This window comes from Oryzias latipes, chromosome 10 (assembly GCF_002234675.1).
Source record: "Oryzias latipes chromosome 10, ASM223467v1".
NCBI lineage: Eukaryota > Metazoa > Chordata > Actinopteri > Beloniformes > Adrianichthyidae > Oryzias > Oryzias latipes.
Genome location: NC_019868.2, coordinates 10,421,116 through 10,444,585, shown reverse-complemented (window position 1 = coordinate 10,444,585; position 23,470 = coordinate 10,421,116). Strand labels below are relative to the sequence as shown.

Here is a 23,470-nt window from a genome sequence, read left to right as displayed (position 1 = left end):
CAGATTTGAGGATGATGTTTCTGAAGCCTACATGTATTGAGAGAAAGAAAATGTGTACTGCGGGGTGTTTTGTTGTGTTCACCTTGGTAGCATCAATGTGGTCCTGAAGAGAGTCAATGAAGAGGTCGCCTACAGGCTCCCAGGCATCCCTCACCCCCTCTGCCTGCTCCAGCGCCCCGGCCAGCTCCTCCATGGCCGCCTGGATCTGTAAAAGGCGCTCCAGTGTCCTTTCCATGTGTCTGCATGTTTTTGAAGAATATAAAGTTTAGTTTTGTAACTTTTAATATCTTTCTCATGTCACCTGATTCGTCTTGTAGGGTGGATTCTTTTTTATTTCTCATCTGAGGAACGTGTGTCTGATGCCAAGTTGGTTGGGAGTGTTGCAGACTGACGGCGTAAGTTACTGGAATAAGATGCAACTATTCGTTTGACATGACGAATCTGAAGAATCAAAAGAACTCCACCTGAATGATGGATAACCTTCAGGGATAAACTTTACATACAAGAGTTTTAAATTGACTGAAATGTATGAGGATCAATCAGTGTTTAAAGCCTCTACTAATTTATTTTAGGTGTCCAACAATCAACAGTGTTTCTTTTCTAAATAATTTTTAAAAAAATGTCAACTGGAACCACATAAAAAGTGAAAACGTGTAAAAAAGAAAAAAGAAAAAACTGATTTACATAATTTGACTTGAATTGTCAAAGAAAGCAATAAATCAAACTCTACTTATACTTTAATTAATAATCACTGTATTTAATTAAGCAAATGTGATTTAAGTGACATTTTTGTTTTGTTTTCTGTCTTTTTAATCTATGCATTTCATCATTTCTGTAATGAATTTGATAAATATGTGTAAATTCTTTATTGCTTTGACTACAATGCTTGAAATAAATCAATAAAATCAAAATCAATTATGAATTATAGTTCCTCAGATTTATGTGACAGAGAAAAAAGCAAAATGGTAGTTTCAACTGTCATAGCAAAAGATCATATGGGTTTATTCTCTTTTTAATTACTTGGGAAACAATCGTACAACACATGCATTTGTTGGACGAGAAGCAGATTTAATTATTATGTTTTTATCATTTAAAAAAATTTGATCTTCAATTTTTTGATAGGCCCCGGCAGCCCAGTGACCCTGTAAGGGACAAATAGGAAGAAGATGAATGATCTTCAATTTTCACATTTTTTTTTTTTTTTTTCATTTCTGATCAATTTTAAAAATAAATCATAATTCAAATAACAAAACAGCAAAGTGAAAATGTATGGTCCAATATATCTTTTTCCAACACGGGTTAAATAAATTGCATAAAATGCATCATTTAACTATAAAGTGGGACTTGATTTACATCTTGAAACCATGTCTAACTGTGACCATCCAGTTTCATTAACTCATGTCATATAATCTGTGCTAGAGGTAAACATGTCTGACCTGTGGCGGTCCACACAGCGAGCTGTCAGTTTTTCCCACAGGTCACTGGCCACGTTTGCCTGTTTCCACACAGAACGACTCGCGTTCAAGATTCGCCGACGAGGAGAGACTTCTGCAGACAGATACATGGGGGTTGGATTAAATACAAAACACAAGACTGGGAAAAGTGAGTTATGCAATGCAGCAGAGGGAAGACAGCCAAGGCTTGAGGTTTTTCTTCGTATGAAATAAATAGGGCAAAATCAATCGGAGAACAAAATTGATCAACTCATGTTTTTTTCTCAAACATGGATTTGATAAATTGGAGAACGCTGAAGTATTTCTTGAAAAATCAGCCAACAGTGAGAGCCAAATGTTAATCAAAGAGAGAAAATAAAACTGCAGAAAAAGAGACAAGCACACTATGTTGATAATCCAAGCAGATGACTCTGTGGAGCCAGTAAACTGGAGCTAATTGGTCCTGACCTGGACTCTGTCTCCAAGCTCTGCTCGACACCAGGACAGTTCACCACTAATAACCACTAATGGGAGATTTCACCTGCATGGGCCTTATCAAAGGAACTCAGGGGGCTAGCTCATGGGGAATATGAATGTGACATTTTGGCTGTAACAGCAGTTGGCTCAGCATAGAGAGAGCAGACCTTTTCCATCAGTCAGGGTCTCCTCTGGCTCCTGGAAGGGGTGCTGAGTGAGAAAGGCCTGAGCTGACTCTAAAATGGAGTAGATGAAGGGCCCGCGAGACTTGACATCTTCCATGAACGCCTGGAGATGGACAGAAAGGCAAGAATTAAAAATTTAGACTTTTCTCAGACCAAACTGCTGATTTAGGAGGTAAAGGTTGACAATTATTCAGGAAAGAAAAGTAAGCTAGAAAAACTTTTATATTATTATTATTTTTTGGACAAGCCACATGTGTGATCTCTAAAAGAATTTTTTTTTTTTAATTAGAACAAAACATCAGCTTGTAGCCAAAATGTTTTCTAAAGTTCAAGTGCAGCATGGGTAATTATGACCTATATGTGACGGAGTGAATCGTCTTTTATGCACTACAAAATAAGAAAAGTAGGGAAAAATGCCAGTGGAAAGTTAATTGTTTTATTCTGTTTGAGTTTGCAGAGAAATAATAAAAAAATAGCATTAAAAGTATTTACCTTTTTTATATGATGGCTTTGCTTTAAATGCTTAGCTCTACTACTAGCTAATACTCATAGTATTCATATAAGCTGTTTTGTAGACACATTTAGCCAAAATACAGAGAAAAAGCACGAGTTTTAACCAAAAAAACTGGACGTTAGCAGATGAAGCAGAGAATCTGAGCCTTGCTTTGAAGCAGATGAAGAACAAACATTCCTACCTGCTGGCTCTTTTTAGTTAAATGACCAGAATTTAAGGGAGGAAGCAGATTAATATGGAAGCGTAAAAATAGGATGTATGCTCACAAACTGTTAGAGCTATTTTTTAGTTAGTATTATAACAATCATTTGGTCAGTAGATTCTTTCTTGTGTAAAGGTGAATCCTAAAACCCTTGGGTGGAGCGTTTTGAGGTTCAAACATTGACTGAATAAGAAAACTGGACTGAATGATAGTGACGTCACCCATAGATGTGACCTATTTCCAATTCTGACAAAATAAAGTCAATTCAGTCGCCATTTTTTCACGATACGGACAAAGTCACGTTGGAGCCACATAACATCAGTAAGAAGGGATTTGCCCGAATTGGTCTGAGTCATTGTTTCTATGGCAACCACTCTCACCAATCAGAACTAAATGGTGTATACTTGTATAGGGCTTTTCTACCCTCCTCGAAGTCCCAAAGCGCTTTTTACAGTCACAGTCTGCAGTGGCTCCACTGCCGAACACTGGAGGCAAGGTTGGGTTCAGTGTTTTGCCCAAGAACACTTCAACACGTGTGTGGGCAAGGCGGGAATCGAACCTGCAATCTTCCGATCAGAGGTCGACCGCCCCCACACTGCCGCCCCAGAAGTGAGTGTGTTGGACGGCCACACCCCTACCATTTCAAAGTCGGTTTGGGATAATCTTTCAATCAAACTCTTTGAATGATTGAAGTGAAACCGCAAACTTTTATTGAAGCATCTGATTGGTCAGTTTATAGCTTGTATACAGACAACATTTAAAAACAAATATGATCTGTAAGAACGTGTTTTGAAAGGTATTCGGGTTATTCTGACGAATAGAATGGCTAAGTAATAGCTGTTTGTTTCTAAATAGAAGTCCATGGGATTTTGGCTTCTTGGAGCCAGCATGTACTTCCTATTTGGAACGCGAGGGGGAGGGATCGCTCAGTCCAGTTCTCATATGGTCGACGTGTTCAACTGGAGATGCAGTATTCTAAAAGATCTGGTCATCATCCTTCCAAGCATGAAAGAATCAATTAGCTAAGAGTTTAAATGCTCTGCTGTAACTAAACTTACATTGCAGTTCATGTTAACAGGAGGCCAGACTTTTTAATCAACTTTCTTCCCGTCACTAATCTTTGTTCTTTACAAAACCCATTGCAGGAGTGAGACTTCCTGCCAGAGACATTCTCTCTCTTCAGAGTAATTTATTTAGGTGACGCTTGCCTTCTCAATCCTCTTACAGTATAAAGAGATTACAATTGCTGCTAAAAATCTACAATACTTGTTCGAAATAGTAGGTCATGCAAGTAGGAGAAGAGAACAACAGCCAAGCAGACCTGCTAACACCCAGTGAGAGAGTTAAAGAGAAAGCCTTTATAAAACCCTCACAAACAGCAGCTGCAATAAGCAAAAGCGTGTGAGTTTGGAGGGCTGCTGTGTGAGATAAGATTCCCAGTGCAACAGTCATGAAGTCAACCTGCTGTCTGTCTTTCTTACCTTGCTGTCTGGCACTCTTTCTCCAATTATAAATTTCCCCCCTTAACCTTGCATCCTTCCCTCTTTTCATCCTCTCCAGCTCTCTATTCTTCCCAGTGTCTTTTTAGCTACTTTGCTGCCCAAAGAAGCGCTGAGACATGGATTCCCTCAGCCAGCTGTCATGTTAAAACTTTAATTCCAGCTAAATTTCACACTCAGAGACTTCAACTTTGGTTGGAGGAACATTCAGAGCCAAGCCTTCAGATCAGATTAAGATACATTATGCATAGCATGGGGAAAATCCAGGGTGAGGAAATGGCTTCATTGACTTGGTTAAACCTCGTTGATGGCATTTCCTTAACTCCCTGGATGCTTCCTCTCAATGTGCTTCTGACACAAATGTTTTTTTTTTCTTTTTCTCATTTCACTCCCCTTTCAGGTAAAGGAGATAACTTTCTGCAGCTGCAAAAGTCCCACAGAATCCCTTCACAGTAAGAAGCTGCTTCATTCATCTAAAACACACACACACACACACCCATATCAATCGCAAACACACAATCCCTCTCTGCATTACCATCTTAGATGCATGCATGATTTAAACTTACACTGACATAAAAAACATTCCCATTATCACCTAAATAAATCCACTTAAGATGAATAATTTACATTTAATGAAACATGATGACTGTCCTTAAAAAGAGGCAGTTTTCATCTGTGATTTGCTCGGGAAATCTTGGTAAAACAGATGCTAGGAGCAGCAAAAGAATCACAGAGGAGAAGTGGAGTTTTGTTGGAAGTTAAATAAACGAGAAGAAAGGAAGGTCAGTGACATTTTACTGCATATAAGTGGAAAAGGGTTATTGCAAAATGTCAAAGCGGTGCAAATCTCAAAAATCTCAAATCTCAAAAATGGAAACGGTTTGGTTCTTTGGTAGCATCCTTGCAACGGCGGATATGGATTACAATCTTGTCAACTACCATTGGCTTATCTTTATTTGAAAAACAAACACAGACGTCCCCAGACTCGTCTAAGTTTGTTGAGTTTTAGAGTCACTGATTGGTTGACCTGATTTAGCTGGTTAGACGCCTTTAATGCGTTTTGGATGTAGAGACTAAAAACAGTCGTAAAAACTTGCAAAGCGACATATGAATGCAAGAGTTTTGAACAGAGAAGCCTGAAAAGCACGTTTATGAGCGTTTACATAGACTTTTCATTGGAAATAGCCACTTAAACATGTGTTGCGTAGTTTCATACATTTGATTACAAAGAGTCCCAAGATACTCGCTTCTTTACTGATTTACCAAGGATTTAAAGAGAATCTCTGCTTTTGCAACCTGTCAGACAAGACAAGGATATTTTATTACACAAAAACTTAACTAACCTGTTTATTCTTGCTTGCTTTTTAAATTAGATTGTTTAATTCAATTTAAAAAACTTTACCTCTGACGAGGCCTATGGTGTAGCTGCAACAATATCTGGTGTTTTTTTGGTTGACCATCTTTAAGATTCTGATATGACAAACACATAAACACATTCCTCTCTGAACCACATTGTTTATGAGATTCCCTGAACACAGAGTACAGCATGTTAATTAAAAAGAACTTGACATTTTTTTCTTTATTCCTAAAAACATCCTGGGATTCCTGTAATCATTACACCGTTTGATTTCATAACCCCAGAAGAGGCTTTTATTTTGGACTTTTCAACAAAGGGGAGCTGACATAAAACACTGAAGACTTCAGTCAGCTTGCCAGGTAGAGGAACTCAGTAGCAGGATGAACATATGGTCAGAGCGACTGCGAGTTAATTAGTATAACCATCCTTTTGCAGGTGTTTTCATTGAGCCTGATGCGCCAGATGGTTTGTTGCAAACATTCTCCTGAGAAGTTATTGCAGCCCAAAGATTACATCAAACATCTGTCCATCATTTCCAATAACTTATTCTTCTAATAGATCAATAAAAGATGATTCACTGGAGGAGGAAACTCATCAAAAAAGGACAGAACAGTTACAGTCTATGAAGCTAACAGTGCTGTTTGAGGTTGTTGGTTTTTTTTTGGTAATCTTGCTTTTGGAGAAAAAAAAACATTCTTTCAAAAAGTCCCCTAAATGAAGCCAAATGGCTTAGATCACAGAGCCTTGACCTGATCATATGTGCTTGCTGAAGCATGAAGGATACCTATGTGATCTTGAAAATCCAATTTAAAAGTAGTTTAGTGATTACTGTGTTCAGCTGGCAACAAGCTTCTTAATCCTACCAGCTGCTGGAAGAAGCATTCTGTAAAAGAACTGGTGCAGGAAAGAGTCGTTTAGGGGGTTTTCCTTGAGAAATCATGTCAGTTTGTAAATTTGCAGAAACTGTAAACTGAATTAAAAATGTTATTTCTAATAATAATAATGGGAGGAACATTATGAACCACCTATATTAAAAATAAAAACTGTGGTTAGAAAATAAAAAGTCATCAGTTCAACATCTACAATATAACCAAAGTAAATTAGAAGAACATCTGTCGATGTTTTTTAGTAAGATCAGTTCAGAATGTGGCACATCCACTATTTTGCAGCTTAAAAAAGGTTATAGAGAGTTGCAGCAATAATTTAGAGTTAAAGATGACTTCATATAAATAGTCTGGATTTCATTTTTAACATAAATATGACTTGAACATTTTCCTTTGTTTAAGAGCTTTATGTTTGTTAAACTTACAATAAAAATCTTTTTAATCTCTTTATTAACTGAGAAAGATGAATAAAAGGAATATTGACTGTGATGACAGGGAATTGAAATTAAATCTATTGAGGCAACGGACAGAGAAATTTACCTTTGTTGTTGTATGTTCTCATGTGCAAAAAAGGCAAGGTATATTGGTGTAAAAATTAAAAAAACGAAATAATGAAATACATAAAGAAAAAAGATAAATACAACAGCTTTCCAGTGTAACAGTTCTCATGTTTATGTTCCATTCTGTGACTGGTCAAGAGTTCATCAGTGACGGTACACGAGAAGAAGCTGATTTTGTACCAAGTGCTTTTGGCACACTTAGTTCTGAAACGGCATCTTTACGGGAGGAGATTGAAAATATTGTGTCTGGAATGTGAGGTGTCTGTTGAGAATCTAACAGCCCGCTCCCTGACCCTGGACTGGTACAGGTCCTGAATGGAAGGAAGGTTGGGACCAATAACCCTCTCAGCAGATCTGCTGATTCTCTGCAGTCTATCCCTGACGTGTCTGGTTGCAGATGCAACCCAGACCGTGATAGATGTGGTCAGGACAGACCACAAAAGGGATACCCAACCAAAACCAGATTGCAAAATTTAATGTAGACTTGATGTCTTCTGCTAAAGTTATTTAAATGAATTCAGAATAAAATTAGGAGAGAGAGAAAATAAACCTAAAGATTTAACGCTGTCCTGCTTTAAGCACAGGAAATGATCCGAGAACTGATTTCTCACAGACCTGAGGAAACATTAAGAGATTTGAAAAGCACTTCACCAATGTAAAAAAAAAAAAAGCAGTTTCTGATTGAAAAGTCAGATACTATGCTGCTGCTTAGTCTGAGAGATGAGTTCTACACATACAATCTGATGCTTAAAGCTTTTTCTTATCTCTCTCCAGCAGGAATTTTAGATATGTCTTATTGTTGCACAACTGGTCAGAACTGTTTGCAGTTATGGGTTCGACTGAGGGGGTCCTGTATCACATTGACAAGGAAGCTGCATGTTCCATGTAAATGCCAACAAGTAAATCAAATGTTTTCAAAGTATTATTAAAGAAAACACTATTTCTCTTTTAAGGATGGCATCAGACCTTTTCATTTTTAAGTTTTCATCTTTAGGGAATTATTTTCATAACCAGGATGGAAAAAGTGAAACCGTTTCCCCTTTTATTTTTTTCAATAAATACCGGTACTGTACTACGTGGTGTAAGATACAGACAGAAACAGGCGGCTGACTGTCTACGGTATCCATCTTCAGCATAAAATATAAACTCAGTGCTCAGTATGAACATAATGGGACACACAGGAAATGGGAAACATACATTTGAATGACTATTGGATTACTGACAGGGATTTTAAAGAGGACATTTTTACTGCTTGCAGAACCAGGTGAGAAGCACATATTTTGTAAAATACTCTTTTATTTTAACACATGGCAGCACATTTTATCCATGCAGTCAAAGAAACTCTGACCTATGAGGGATAGACAGCGTGCAAGTCTTTAGTCTGTTAGCACATTTGTTCCTAAAAGGTTTAAAATCTTCTGGGGGGGGTGACACCTGACAGGTCTGTCAGTGAGTCTAACTGATTTTCCATAAAGCTTTACAATCTAATTATGACAAGAATATTACACTAAATGTGTAGTCAGTCTAACTGGCTAAACACCAGAGAAGCTTGTTGTCAATTTTTATTCAAATCACACATCTCAATCGAGTGCTAATATAAAGGATCAAAACTAATCTACAAGTGGCTCAGTATTAATCAGAGTAACTTACTACCAATTTATGAAAGTCTTTCAGAATAATGGCTGCATTTGATAGATTGAGGGTTTGTGTGGGTGTAGCTCAAAATACAACTACAACTAATCCCTCTACCTCATGCCTGAAAAAAGCCTGAATAAAAGGGGAAAAAGAAATCATTGTACATGTCCTACTACTTTCCAGAAAACATTCAAGTCCTGTTGAATAACAACTAATTCTTTTTGTTGTCTAAATCGAGACTGAATTTGTTTTTTTTTAAGAAAACATTTTTAAAGGAAAATTACTATAATGAAGGGTTTAGGAATAAAAATTGATCCCAAAATATTTTTTTCTCATCAAATTGTATTCTAAAAACGAGACTGCAAAACTTTACTATTTCCATTTTCAAATCAACAAATTTGGAAAAAGATTGCTTTAGACTGGAAGTATGAACAACTTCTGGGAATCACTCATTCAACAACTAGTGGTCTCAAATATAGCAGAATTTGTAAAAAATAAAAAAAATGAGCAATCCATACAGTATTGACAGAGACTGGACAATGACTACAAAATCAATATCTAGAAGAGATTAAATAGCTACCAAAAAAAAGACACTTTAGCCACTGTACGGACTCAAAGTGGACTAGTCCAGCTCTCTTCTTCAGAGAGAAAATAAATCCTGCAGTATGTCACTGTGCTCATGTTTCCAAGCAGCTGACTGACACTAAGAACAGAAAAAATGAGGCACTCTACAAACACTGGTTGTGACATCCCTGCACTTGGAAACTCGGAGCTTCACACACATTGTGTAAATCAATATATCTAGCAACATGGTGTTTGTGATATTGCTTCCCTTTGGATGCAGATGTGAAGCTTCAAAGCTGACAGGTGCAGGAACAGGAGTACTCTCAGTCTTCTTCTGCATGACTTTGTGCTCTTGTGGTGCATATGTTAATGGTTTCATTTTAACTGAGTTGGGGAGAAGCTGTCGATCCTCATTTGCAGTGACTTTGCTGAAGAGTGCTGGGATCCGGTTTACCTGGTGGAACTCCCTCTGGTGTTGGACGGCCCCCACATCGCCTCCTATGGGCAGCTGGTCCGACAGCTCCTCGTCCTTGGCTGTCAGCCACTCTATGATCTCCTGAAGGGAGAGCTGCAGCTTCCCACTGTTGTCAGAGAAGGCTTCCAGCCGCGCCCTGCCAACACACACACGCAAACATGCACACACAGAGCTGATTTAGCAAACATTTTCCAACACACAAATCAAATGCTTTTCAGAAGAGTTTTCCAGGATTCATTCTGACACCCAGGACATCAATGAAAAAGGCAAAAATATATATATTATGTTGAAAACTTTAATTTGTTCTTTATTCAATGTATATGTTCATCTTCATCCTTTTTAAATTAGATATTTTAAATGTTGTTTATCAAAAAACTGAAAGTTCCCCACCCAATAAATCCAAAAAGAAAACCTTTGTAGGCTTTGAACTCTAAACCATTCACTGAATTTTGCAGCACCATTTGGAAAAAAAAAAAAAAAACTTAAAAAAAAAACTCTAGGTCACATGTTTTATAATCTGTCAGGAACCAGTCCAGGTGCGCAACCGATTAAAACTGAGATTAAAATGTCTTTTACAAGATTGACCTGGACAGGATGGCAGTAGCACAAATTGATAAGTCAGTTGCAGTTTTTCTTTCTTTATTTTTTAAAATAATTTTTACGATTGATTATCTACCCATAGAGGAAGGAAGCCAACCTAGCTCTAGGTGCTGCTACATAAAATGCTAAGCTGCTACATAAAAAAAAGGTATTTTATTTTGTTAAATTAAAATGTTCATTAAACCTAAATCTTTTTTAAACCCACATGCTATGTTTTTTTTTATTAGATATCGATTGTATGATACTTTAGGTGATTTGGTAAATTTTTACTCTCAACAATTTTGGTTTTATCATACAAATCAGCTTTTTTAGTTTTTAAGTGGATTGTAATGCTTATTCTACAAACCAAAACAACAACCCTAAAATGATATTTTGATCCTTTCACACATTTCTGAGTATTCCTCTAAAATCTTGCACTCTGAGCAGCAGCCCATCCAATCCATGAAAACGAGTGGATTCTCACATTGTGGATTCTCACGTAGATAAGTGAGGAACAGCCCCTTCTAAGAAGAGTCTGCGCTGCCAGCACAGCCCCCAGGCTAACACACAACCACTTTCTCTGCAGAGCTAGCAGTGATCTGCAAACGATCAGGTAATTAGATAAGAGGTTTAAAAATGTGCATCAAATATGATATGAATGGTTATATAGGTTTAAATGAATATAATCCATTCCCAGATTTGACATCAACCAGGAAGTAAAATATTTAGCATCTATAAAAGACCACTGGAGGCAGACTGTGAAATGACGAGTCTATATTGAACAATCAAATTTTATATATAAATATTTTTATTTACAGGCTAGTTTTAAGAACTTTTCGTTAGGCCACATGATTTTGAGCTTACATTTACTTTTAAATATGGTCATATTTTTTGATTGGTTTATCTTTAAGCTTTGCATTGTCCAATTGCCATTTTTACAAAATAAGAGTCACCCATTGCAGAGCATGTCACATGCACTAAACATTGTGAGAACAATAGAAGAGCAGCAGTATGATGGCAATGGCATTTTGGAAGTTGAGTGAAGAGAAGAAGATCTAGAAGATAAAGACCGTGTTATGTTACTATGCAATAGCCATGGGAAGAAGAAAAAACACAGATGTTTAGGAAGAAAAATCAGCTGGGTTATGTGTCAAAAACAAGCTGCAAGAACTTTAATACCATGGGGCTGCAAGAAATAAATGATGTTATTGTGTTCTGGCAGCCCTGGAAGAAAAACACATCTTACTGTTGTTGCAAAATATAAACCAGCATTATGTTTTGAGAACTTTGGACCACTGTGTCTGCAATATAAATGTTTGAAGCAAAGGTATTGCTGCTACAAATTGAAAAATAACTTAAAAGAGCACAGATACTTGCCTAAAAGTTGGATACTTGTGGTATGTGAACACAAAGATCCACATGAAAAATGCCGACACAGTCATTCAGAACCAGTTTTATGAAAAACCTAAACCTAAATACAAAATTGATCATCAGATAATGCAGAAAAATGGGTTTAAGAAGATTTTGTGTCCAAAAGCAAAAAAAATGTTCTGTTAATAACAACAGAAAAATAAAATATGTTTTTAAAAACGTGGATACAATATTTCACTGATTTTAACTGTTTAACCGAAATCCAGATTGTTGTCACGGCCAGTGTTATTTTCTTAAGGTAAGTCCTTATTTTAATATTTTAGATGTACATAGTCATGAGTTGTGATAGAAGACAGCACTTTAGGGTTGTAAATACAACACAATTCTAAAATGTTTTTTTAATGAGAATCTATACAGCTGGCTTGCATAAGAGAAACTGTAAAAAAACAAAACAAAGAAATGTTTATTTTACTAACATTTCAACAAAATGTAGTCCAAACGTACACAAAAACATCATGATTTACTTCAGGCTTTGGACATGCAACTTTTTCAGTTGTTATAAGAAGCTAACAATTTTTTCACACTTATCCAATATCTTTTTACTTTCTGACAGACTCGTGTTATTTTTTTCACGAAGACACTTGGAGGTAATTTAAAATAATTCAAAATAATTTTAAGCTTCACTGTATTACTTTCACTTCAAGGTTTGAATATTGTGTTGTTTTAAATCACTTTGAATGACATACAGCAGTAAAACACAGATTTTTGGATCATTTCAAAAGTTGAAACCAATCATTTTTGCTTCATTCGAATTACCCCTGTAGTTTTGGGGCCCATCTGGATTGAGGCATGTCTCTTTTGATTGGTAGAGTCTTTACTGACAGTCCTGTAACTCCATAAATTACAGTTGTACTGTTCAGAGGTGGGAGCTACCATCTTCTCCATGCATGGAAACACATGCGCAAACACCCCTGTGTTCTTGCTGGTCTGTTTGATGGCGTGTCGGAAGCACTCACACATGACCGCAGGCGGCGGGACTTTGGGGTGTTCATTTCACAGTGGTAGACCTGTCGACCATGTACCACAAGCCTGCCTTGTTTAAGTAAATGGGTAAACTGATCAGTCCCTCAAGCAGGCTCATGCAGAGCGAGGTGTGATCCAGATCAACTTCACAATGTGTTGACATTTTATTGATGATCTAAGGGTTGTGTAAATGTTTAATACATTGTATGTGTGGACTGCACTATGTATTGATTTGATTGTTACTGTTAAAAGCCCCTAGTTATCCTAATTGATGTTAATTATAGGTAAGGCCCAGAAGGAAGAGCCTACTGTGTAAATGTGTCGACTCTGGACTCAGTGGGAAACTCCACGAGATCAGAGCAGCTTAACAGTTAGCAGCTACAGTCACTGAAACAGCTGATAGCTGTTGTAACCTCAAAAACTTTAGTAAAGGATGAACGTTTGACCAGACTGAGTTGCACATCCACTGTTGTCATTAGGTTCATGTTATTTGAGTTTGTATCATTCTGTCCATGTTATTTACATAATTACAAAACAGAACTCTTTGGCTATGAAACTTGATTGTGTTTAGCAAAGGGATCAGAGGTCCCTGAAAGGGGAGCCGGTTTAGCTCGTGCTGGTTTGCAGCACCTTCCGTCCGTGTAACCAGGGTTCAACTCCGGGCTGCTCCCTGTTCCCTTCTCTACTTCTGTGCCGATCCCAAGCCCGGTTGCTTTGAGAAGGTTGCATCAGGAAGGGCATCCAGCGTAAAACATTGCCAAGTTTACCATGCGACTCATTTGCTGTGGCGACCCCTGATGGGAAAAGCCAAAAGGGAATCAACAACTACATCTGAGGTCCCTAAAAGACCCATGACCTGGGGAGGCTTGTGACACTCAGGACCAATCTGACAATGTTTGTTACAAACGCAGACTGACACAGGCATCCACTGTTTTTTCTTAGAAAGCTACTTTGCTGCAAATCAAGCTTCGCAGAGCATCCCCCTCCTCCAACGTGGGGGGGAGGTGCCCAGCATATTCTCTATGTCCCAAACAAGCTCAATTTTTAAACTGCATTTTTTTGGCTGCTCCTGATTCATGTCAGTTTGAAAACAGAAATATTCAAAAATGCAAATTGAATCTTGTTTTTTCTATGTATGTCCCCCATCATCAGAAAAATGCCACAAAAAAAGCTTAAATTCACCTAAATACAACTTTCATTGGAGTGGGTCATTAATAATTTAGTCACAAATAAAGACACTTGATTGTCAGATCTTTTATACCAATGTATAGTTTCTAGCAGAGATCCTTCAACATTGTTCTTGGACTTTTACATACAACTTTAGACATTTAGCAGCAAAGTAGAAGTGTTAAAAATCAGCTTTTTTAGAAAAAAATTAACAAAGCTGGACAACACCTAAACCAAACCCAGTTGAAATCCTATACACCAAATATATCATCACATAAGAAACCTGCAAGTGGTCAATCATTACCTCTATCAGTGACAGACACAGGATTGTCATTAAAAGGTGAAAGAGAGCAAGAGGTTATCACTGCAAGTTTGAAGCAGGAAGCTACAAGACAAAGAAACAAAAACATTGTATATACTTGCCACCTGCCACCAGAATGAGAGACGCTAGCGTGAAGCTCTGCTTTTAGTGGCACAGCTGGCAGTGAAACAAAGAGAGCGCTGGGAAAGTTTCCCTGTTTATTTTAATTATGTACGTCACAGCGTTGCACCTATGGTTGGACCTGCAAAGGACAAACCCACAGCACATTGCAACACAGACGAGGCAGCGTGGAAATACAGTGAAAAAACCAGTGTTACAGCCTTTTTTCCATACAACAAACAACATTTAGATTCCAGATTTAGTCAAATAGGGAAAACTGGAGTGATGTGTCACAGTAATAAAAGTCTGTTGAGGAAATGTAATTCTTCCAAAGAAAACATTTTCAATTGGATCAACAAAATGTCAAAAAAGATCTAAAGGCTGTAAGGATTGCAATGGTTTAAAACCACCAATTTACTATCTCAAAGTTCTCGTATTAGGCTGCTATCTTCAGAAATGCCATATTGGAGACAGATAAGTACTTCAAGTCAACGTTCTCCAAACTGAATTTGGCACAGATGAGTTCTGACACATGGGAGATTAGGTAACACTTCAGGGAATCCAGTTGTGGTAAGCCATGTAAGAATTGCTTTAGGACTCACAGGGGAAAAATACAGAGCTGTAAGCTGTAAGAGTACATGACAGAATTGATACCCTGCTGTGTTTAAACGTTTGCCAGAAAACCTGAGTGAAGCAGACCATGATGTCCTTTAGCCTTTTGTTACGCCCTTAAGCCCCTACTCACTGTGGTAATTGAATCATGAGAGAACTGTTTTCCCCCTGGCCACAGAAAAACAGCCTTTCAGTCCGTAGCAGGTGTGAATACAGACACACACACTTAAGATGGATTGAAGGGAGGCTTCTGTCCTAAGTTGGAGCAAACCTAGGCCTCATATATTCCTCCATTAGGGCAGCTTCAAACCAAGAGCCTCAATACTTTGGTAAAAAAACAAGTGTAAAACTAACTATACTCATCTGCCGCTTTATTAGGTTGCTAGTACCAGGTTGGATCCCCTTTTGCTATAGGAACTGCCTTAATCCTTTGTGGCATAGATTCAACAAGGTACTGAAAACATTCCTCAGAGAGTTTGGTCCATACTGTCATTCTCAGAACCACGCAGTTGCTGTAGATTTGTCGGTTTTGTCATGTTCAATAAACTAGTCTGAAATGATTTCAGCTTTATGACATGGCGCCTTACCCTACTGGAAGTAGCCATCAGAAGATGGTACACAAAGGATGGACATGGTCTGTAACAATACTCAGGTACGCTGTGGCGTTGTAACCATGCTCAGTCGGTATTAAGGGGTTCAAAGTGAGCCAAGGAAATATCCCCAACTCCATTACACCCCAATTCTGACCCTTCCATCTGAATGTTGCAGCAGAAATGGATACTCGTCAGAGCAGACAACATTTTTCCAATCTTCTATTGTCCAGTTTTCTCTTGTTCAGACCATTCTCTGTAAACTCCTGAGATGGTTGTGGGTAAAAATCCCAGTAGATCAGCAGTTTCTGAAATCTTCAGACTAGCCCGTCTGGCACCAACAACCATGCCACGGTTAAAGTCAGTTCGATCACCTTTGTTCCCCATTCTAATGCTCAGTTTAAATGCAGCAGATCATCTTGGCCATGTCTGCATGGCCAAATGCATTGAGCTGCTACCATGTGATTGGCTGATTCGAAATTTGCGTTAACAGTTAGACAGTAGTTTATACTAAAGTGGCCGGTGAGTGTACATTACTTAGTTTGACACTAAAACTTAAATGTAAAATGTCAACACAAAAAGCTTAAAACTATCAGAGCATTTATACAAAAGATGCTTTTTTTTGAACAGGTGGAAAGAATAGTTAACTACCTTAAATAAATTAAAAAAAACTGAGTTGAAAAGAAAAAATCTGTCGGAAAACAATGTTTTTGTGTTGTTTTCCTCTTGGGTGAGCTGAAAAAGCATGAACATGTGTTTGGTCCTTGTCTTAGCCTCATTAAATGTAGACAAAAATGGTTGATTACAATGTCATTGGTAATTATGGGTTACTGAACCATGATTTCGGGGAGTCGTTTCCGCGTCTGTGTCCACAACAAAGAGAAGGCTCAACCTCCAGATCCTTGTGGCTTTTACATGGAACAGTTTTAAAAGGATCCAGCAACAACTATAAACTCATAAACTAATTGTCTTACAAAAGTTGAGATAAATCAAAAACAAGGTCTGGTGCAACATCAAGAAGAAAATGTTAAAGGAACTCAAAAAAGGATTGTTTGAGACAAAGACTTCTCCTGACAAATATTTTAAATCAATCACTCAGCAGTTTTTTTTCAGTGAGTGACTAAACATCAATAAAATTGAGATTTTTGCGGGGCACTTGGAGAAATATTTTATTGCAGCATCTAGATTCTTACTTTGGTCTTAAATCCATAAATACATCAGAAACCTCAAAGGACCTGGCGATTTGGGGAATATTTAACTACAACCAAAGCAAAAGAACTTCCCCTATCATTAAAAAAAGAAACTTGACATCCGTTATGCTCTTTAGAGACCCTGAAAGGAATAGATTTAAAAATGCTGAGGATGGCTTTACAGTTCTAAAAGTCAGTTGAACTTGGATTCGTTTTTCTGCATCACCCAAATCCTTCTTGGATGCATCAACCTATGATCACATGTTCATCATCAGGGGGTCAAAAAGCTATGGAAATGATATAAAAAAGTGAAAATGCATTTACTTTCACTGTGTGGTTATGTGCTTAGGGGCAGTAATTGATTTGTAGAACAGCAGTTGTTGACATGCTAAAGAGGCAAACTGTTAGCAGAACAAATCTGTGAAAGGGCAAAGCTGTACAGTCAGAGTTTGAACCACGCTGCAGAGCGAACAAAAGCCATCTGAACCCGAAAAAACGAACAAGACTAGAGAGCCAGTAAACAGCTTTGAGTCACCCACTCGGTCTCTTTAATGCCCCTGGACTGTTAAAAAAGACCTATTATTCAGTTCACAGACCACTCACAAGATGTGAAGACTAGTTGTGAAATCCAAAAATAAATTTTTCTTATACGCAATTTCTTGTAGTATTATAAGGCAAAATAACAGCTTCTGCCCATTCTTGATATACTTTTTATTTCTATTTATTTATTTTTTAAATATATATACATTTTATCCTTTCATTTTATAATGTAATTATTTTATGCTTTAATTATTAAAAGCTACACATTTATTACGTTTAAAACACAAGTTACATGAAAACACAACGTATCATCAAGCAAAGTTGTTTTTTGGATGGTAATCTGAAAAAAAAATCCATGTTTATCAAATCGCACTGAATCATTAGTCGAATCAATTTCTTGAGAATGTTCATGGATTTAACTCAGGAATATGGCATTAAAATTCAGGAGCTGGCATTTCAGAATGGTTGGGGAAGTGTCAGATGTAGAACTTTTCAGGGTTTTATATTGATGTTGCTGTCCCTGCTTTTAAAGCTTGCTGTAAGGGAATTGTGTGGTTCCTTTAGAAAATAAACCAGAATTAAATGTTATAGGCAAATACAAAATAACTGCTCTCGATTTTTAATTTGTCACCAACAAATTCACCTGCTCTTAGTAGATCATCTAAGTACAGTGGGCATACAGATAACACACTGAGTAACATTTAAACTGCTTTAAAACCAGGTAAATTCAGTTGACTTAACAGTGGGAGAATAGCTGGAATCAAGGTTTGAGGCAGTTTCTTTCCATTTTTTTCTTTTGACAAATATCTAAAGGGATGACAGCTTCTGCTCAATATCTGAGATGCATGAAGTTCCTCTGCAGCAGCTGAGGTTCAAATCGCCATCTGTGAAAATGACACCAAACTGATACCGGCTTTATCCGCTCTGGTAGCAGTGGTGAAGAATCATAATTACAATGCGTAAAAAAAAAAAGACAATATGTTTAGCAAACTGTGAGCTTTGTGTTCATTGAAATTCTGTTCTTGCAGATGTGAATCAATGTTGCATGCTAATCACTGATGCATCTTCCTGGATAGTTATATATGGAGTTTTATTTCTGGGAATAGTATTTTACTGTTGTCAGAAAATCCCCACGTGTATTTGCATTTTGCACGCACAAACAAAATTCCTGCATCAATATGACAAAACAGAAAAACCTGCAAGAACATTCTTATTTTATGCTGGTGCAACACCCATTTGCCCTTGTGTAAAGACAATTTGTGGCTGTAAAATAACATATACGGATGTGAAAGTCCTTTCTTATTGAGGATGCACATCTAGATCTACAAATAAACTAAAGTTACAACCTTTTCCACAAGTCTTCCATCTATATTGATGAACCAATCGCCAACTTACTTGTGCCAGCAGCTAATCAAGAGTCTGGCCTCTGACAAGCAAATATAAATATTATACAAAACATTTAAAGCTGATCTTTCCTTCATGTCTAATACTCAGTTCTTGTTGCCAGAAACTGGGAATAGTTTCAGTTTTCATTCTATTTTGTGAAACATGTTGCCAATACTGTGATCATACTGTCTGAACCGTAAAAAAAAGGGACTGGGGCAAATCGATTTGTTTTTTCTTAATCAGTTCTCCCAACCTTTAGTTGAAACCAGTATTAGCTGCCTAACTAACCCCCACCCATATTAAGTTACTTGACTGCTGTGGTTTGAGAATAACAAAAATAGTGTAATAGAAATCTGTCTGGCTGAAATCTCAGACCTCAGTGTGGAGATCTCTTCTTTGTTAATAAACAGCTTGAAGTTTACTGTTCCTTTGCCTCTGGGCTGAGAAAAATCCTTTGAGAATGGCCTTGTCTCCCCACTTTTGCATATAAAGCATCACTGCAAAAGTTCTTAAGTAACTGTACATTTTTGATTCAACAGAATAATTGCAGTTTTTTCAGAGGGTATGCTTTCAAATCTAAAAAGCAACACATCGTGTCACATTGTCACTTCACTCATGGTTGGTGCAGAAAGATTTTGAAGGAAAGTTCAGGACTGTATGTCCATCATTTGAAAGACAAGGTATCATTTCTGAACGCCATACCACATCAGATATTGTTGATTAAACCTGGCTTTAAGGTCATGTGCATGGTTTTCTCAGGTTTGGTATTTTTATTGTTTGCATGTTGCAGCTGCTTCTTTGAAAGGTCCTAACTTTTAAAGTTCTGATGACTGATAGTGTCAAGTCATTTGAATCTCTCAGAAAACAACATCTTATTTTACAGTTTTGAACTAAAACAAGAGTTTGAGTCCTATAGAGCTGATTGTTTATTGTAATATTTAAAAAATAACTCAGCAACCTGTGGTTGTTACAGTTTTTAAAATGTGTCATGGTTTTTACTTCAATGTTACTGTCATTGGGTTTTAACCATAAAACACAAAAAAGGCTAAAAAGTTGAAACATGTAAGAGAAAAATCACAGAAATTGGTCTTCAGTATGAAAATTATTTTGTCTTTAAGCTTTGTAGTATTTGTTTTGCAAAACAAGAAGACTGTCCATATTTTCCTGCTGTCTGTATAAAATGCAGCTGTATGTAATAGCAGATGTTAACGTAACACCTGCATACCATTTACTTTTCCACTTTAGGACTAATACTTTATAATTGTAAAGATTGTCACAATGTAATGTAAATATTAAGGCATTTTCTGTCCATGTTTGTCAAATAAGTCATAACATTCTTCATCTGTCTCATTTCTTTTTTTAAACAAAAGTTGCAGGTTTACCTGTGAACCTGATGTTCCACTCAAATATTCCAGATTTTTGTTCTTGTTTAAACTATTGATTTTCTGTGAGTCATCTGCAATAACACTTTTTTTAAACCTCAACATAATCATAATTGAAAATTTGAAGATTCTATTGTTTCTATGGTTGAATACTGTTACATTTTTGTTACAATTTGACATTTTTTAAACTGAGACCACAAAACCAATTTCCTGACTGGTGCATTTTCACACAAATAGCTAAATTATGTACATGCCCATTTTAAGGTGTCATGCATAAACATAATTGAACACATTGATCTGGTCTTAAAAGGGGGGGAAAATTGATACTTTATTTATCCCACAATGGGGAACTTCTTCCCCATTGGAAACACAATATCTGACGTCTTCAGGTAGAGGGCAGTTAAGCTTTAAAAAAGTTTGATTAAGTAGAATTTTATTGATTTAAAAAATAACAAACACAAAGCTGTTGAGACTGTTAAGCCTTTTTTTTTGCCTGGTTGTCTTCTTCTCCAGCAATCTGCCCAGGTACGGTGTAAATTCAACCGTCACAGAAGTATATCTTCTAGAGTCATCTGCAGGAATTGAAATATCTGATAAAATTAATAGTGTGTCAACAGAAAGTGTTAAGGACATGTATGAGGTCTGACAGACAGCGGTGAGATGTGCTGTTGGTGTGACAAAGGAGTTCAAGGTGGAGGCAGGACTGCAACAAGGATCAGCTTTGAGCTCCTTCTTGTTTCTATGGTGATGGACAGACTGACAGCTGAGGTTATAGGAATCTGTGTGGACTATAATGTTTGCAGATGATATTGTGATCTGTAGTGAGAGGAGAGAGCAGGTGAAGGGACATCCAGAGAGGTTGAGGATTGATCTGGAAAGGAGAGGTATGAAGGTCAGCTGCAGCAATTAACACACAGAGTATCTGTGCTGCGTTTGTATAACACATATGTGCAAAACTTTATCAAAATTCCGCAAATGTTGAAAAAAACACAATTTCGCTATTACACTTTTTGCCATTAAATTACAATTATGCGACAAAACACAAACCAACTCACGCAATAAGTCATTCAAAAACATTGCCGATGGATGTGAACAATGATTTAAAGCAGATACATTCAAAATTCGGCCACGACACTAGCGCTCATCATCATCTATCAAAGGAGACATCGGCGTCTTATTTCAGGCCATGGAGCAGCAAGCACTTACACGTGGGAGCGGCTACGGGTGAAGCCCTCTTGGGAAAAAGTGGTTGGTGATCCAACAATTCCACATGACTCGCTCAACTTTTGATGAGCTGTGTGATGCTGTGGGACCTCTTGGGGGCCCCCCCCTGTGCAATGCCCAAGGCTGCCAGTTCCTACAAAGAAGCGCATTACCATCGCTATCTATCTGACTTATTTAATTCAAAAAAAGTGTCTCCATTGTAGTTTTATGAAATATGTCAATTTCGATACGTCTCTTTCCATTAGGTAAATTGTGTAATGCAAATCCAATTTCATAGTCAATGAAAACGCAGCTAATGAGAGGAACTGAAGTGGAACCATAAAGTTACAGGGCACATGGGTCAGGAAGGTGGAGGATTTTTGCAGTTGAAAAGGACTTTCAACTGTTTTAGCATTTTGGGGTCAACAGTCCAGAGTAACAAAGAGTATGGGAAAGAGGTGAAGAGGTGCATGCAAGCAGGTTAAAATGGGTGGATGAAGGTTTCAGGTGTAATTTATGAGAGAAGAGTATCAGCAAGATAGAAAGGAAAAGTATAGAAGACTGTGGTGAGAGCAGTCATGCTGTTGGTTTAGAGACTGAGACAGAAACAGGAGGCAGAGCTGGAGGCAGCAGAGTTTAAGATGTTAAGGTTCTCTTAAGGAGTGATGAGGATGGATAGGATCAGGAAGGAATCCATCAGAGTAACAGCTCATTTTAGATCATTTAGTGTTTAATGCAGAGAACTCAAACTACGGTAAGTTTTTTGTTTGTACTCAGTAAGAGAAGGAACAGTGATTATGTTGGCAACAGGATGATGAGGTTAAAGCTACCAGGAAATAGGCTTAGACGAAAGAGGAGGCTTGTCGATATAGTAAAGGAGGACATGAGACTTGTTTCTGTGAGTGAGGAGGATGAAGAGGATGTAGAGGATAAGGTTAAATGTAAACAGATGATTTGCAGTGGTGACCTCTGATGGAAGACAAAGAAAAAAAATATCATGCACTGCCAGAATCTATAGTTTCATAAACCAGGCCACACACATCAGTTGGCATTACATGACTCCTCTTTTCAACAACATTATTCCTTCCTTTTGTCTTCTCTCCAGTCCTGCTATAAGACATGCATCCAAATTATTCATCAATTTATGTTATTTATAAAGTGATGGCTTAAGTTTCAGCTTTGCAACCAATGTACTCAAACCATAAAACCACTTTTATATTATTCTAAGCAATGTCAAACCTTGTTTTGTTTTGTTTTCAATTAATCTCCTGTAAATTGGTCATTTAATATAGGATTTTTGCAGAAATGATATCTGTAGTAAAACAACAAAGACAATCTAATAAAGTACTAGTACTGCACTGCTACAGTTAGCAGAGAGGAGTTGGCTTGCAACTCCGACATCTCACCTGCACATTTTTCACATTCAAAAAAGATATCAGCAACACGCCCAAACTGGAATTTGATACCAACAGTTGCAAGCACAGTGTGCACACTTTGTGCCATAAAGGAAGGAATAGGAGCATTTAAAAACTTTTTTTTTTCTTTTTTTTGCATGATAAGGACTTGGCAAGGTTAGGATGACCTACTCCCATCACATTTGTTTATCTGTACCATTCTGGACGATTTTCTCAGCAGCAACCATATCTTAACTCTGCTGCTTGAAACCATGGTAACTGCTGACACTGTGCTACAGACTGCATAAGTAATGTTGTCTTTATCATTTCTGAAACTCTTCTTTCCATCAAGCCCTGACAGCGCCCCCAAACCACCTCATAATGCATGAACCTAGATGTGCAAAAGTAGAGTAGTGGGGAGTTTTCCATGTCTAATAATTGTTTTTATACATAAAAAAAAACATTGAATGGAGGTTTCTAAACAATTAAATACACTGCATGTTGTCATTAGTATTATTAATAACAATTTTGTCATAAATTGTTTTATGTACACAAAAGTAGACACAGAGCAAAATGTATTTTAAGCCATAATGAAGGTAACCAACAGGGAGAAAAATGTATTTTGATTTGTTAAAAGTTGTCATAAATAAACTGTCAACGATTACAGAGATTTATTAATGCCTGGAGAAAACAGGGCGAACATGCAAACCTCTGGCTGTGAGGTCAGGGACCAAATAAAATGTGTTAAACTGCACTCTTAAAATACTTGGGTTAATAATGTTGGGGTGTGTTTTTGGAGCAATAATGTTTTTGGGTCATAGTGGTTT

The 23,470-nt window shown here is 37.3% G+C and overlaps 1 protein-coding gene across 4 annotated transcripts in view; it reads right to left on the bottom strand.

The window, feature by feature from the left end:
• drp2 (dystrophin related protein 2) overlaps positions 1–23,470 on the bottom strand; it is a 259,517-nt gene that overhangs the window by 61,650 nt on the left and 174,397 nt on the right. For 3 of the 4 annotated variants that reach the window (XM_023959019.1, XM_023959017.1, XM_023959018.1), the window contains 4 exons: positions 9,765–9,921; positions 2,078–2,198; positions 1,437–1,548; positions 83–239 (listed from right to left, as the gene is read on the bottom strand). In XM_023959019.1, the coding sequence (XP_023814787.1) occupies positions 83–239; positions 1,437–1,548; positions 2,078–2,198; positions 9,765–9,921 (547 nt within the window). Of the gene's footprint in view, positions 1–82; positions 240–1,436; positions 1,549–2,077; positions 2,199–9,764; positions 9,922–20,046; positions 20,123–23,470 lie in introns of those variants that run through there. The other variant, XM_023959020.1, reaches the window with a different exon arrangement.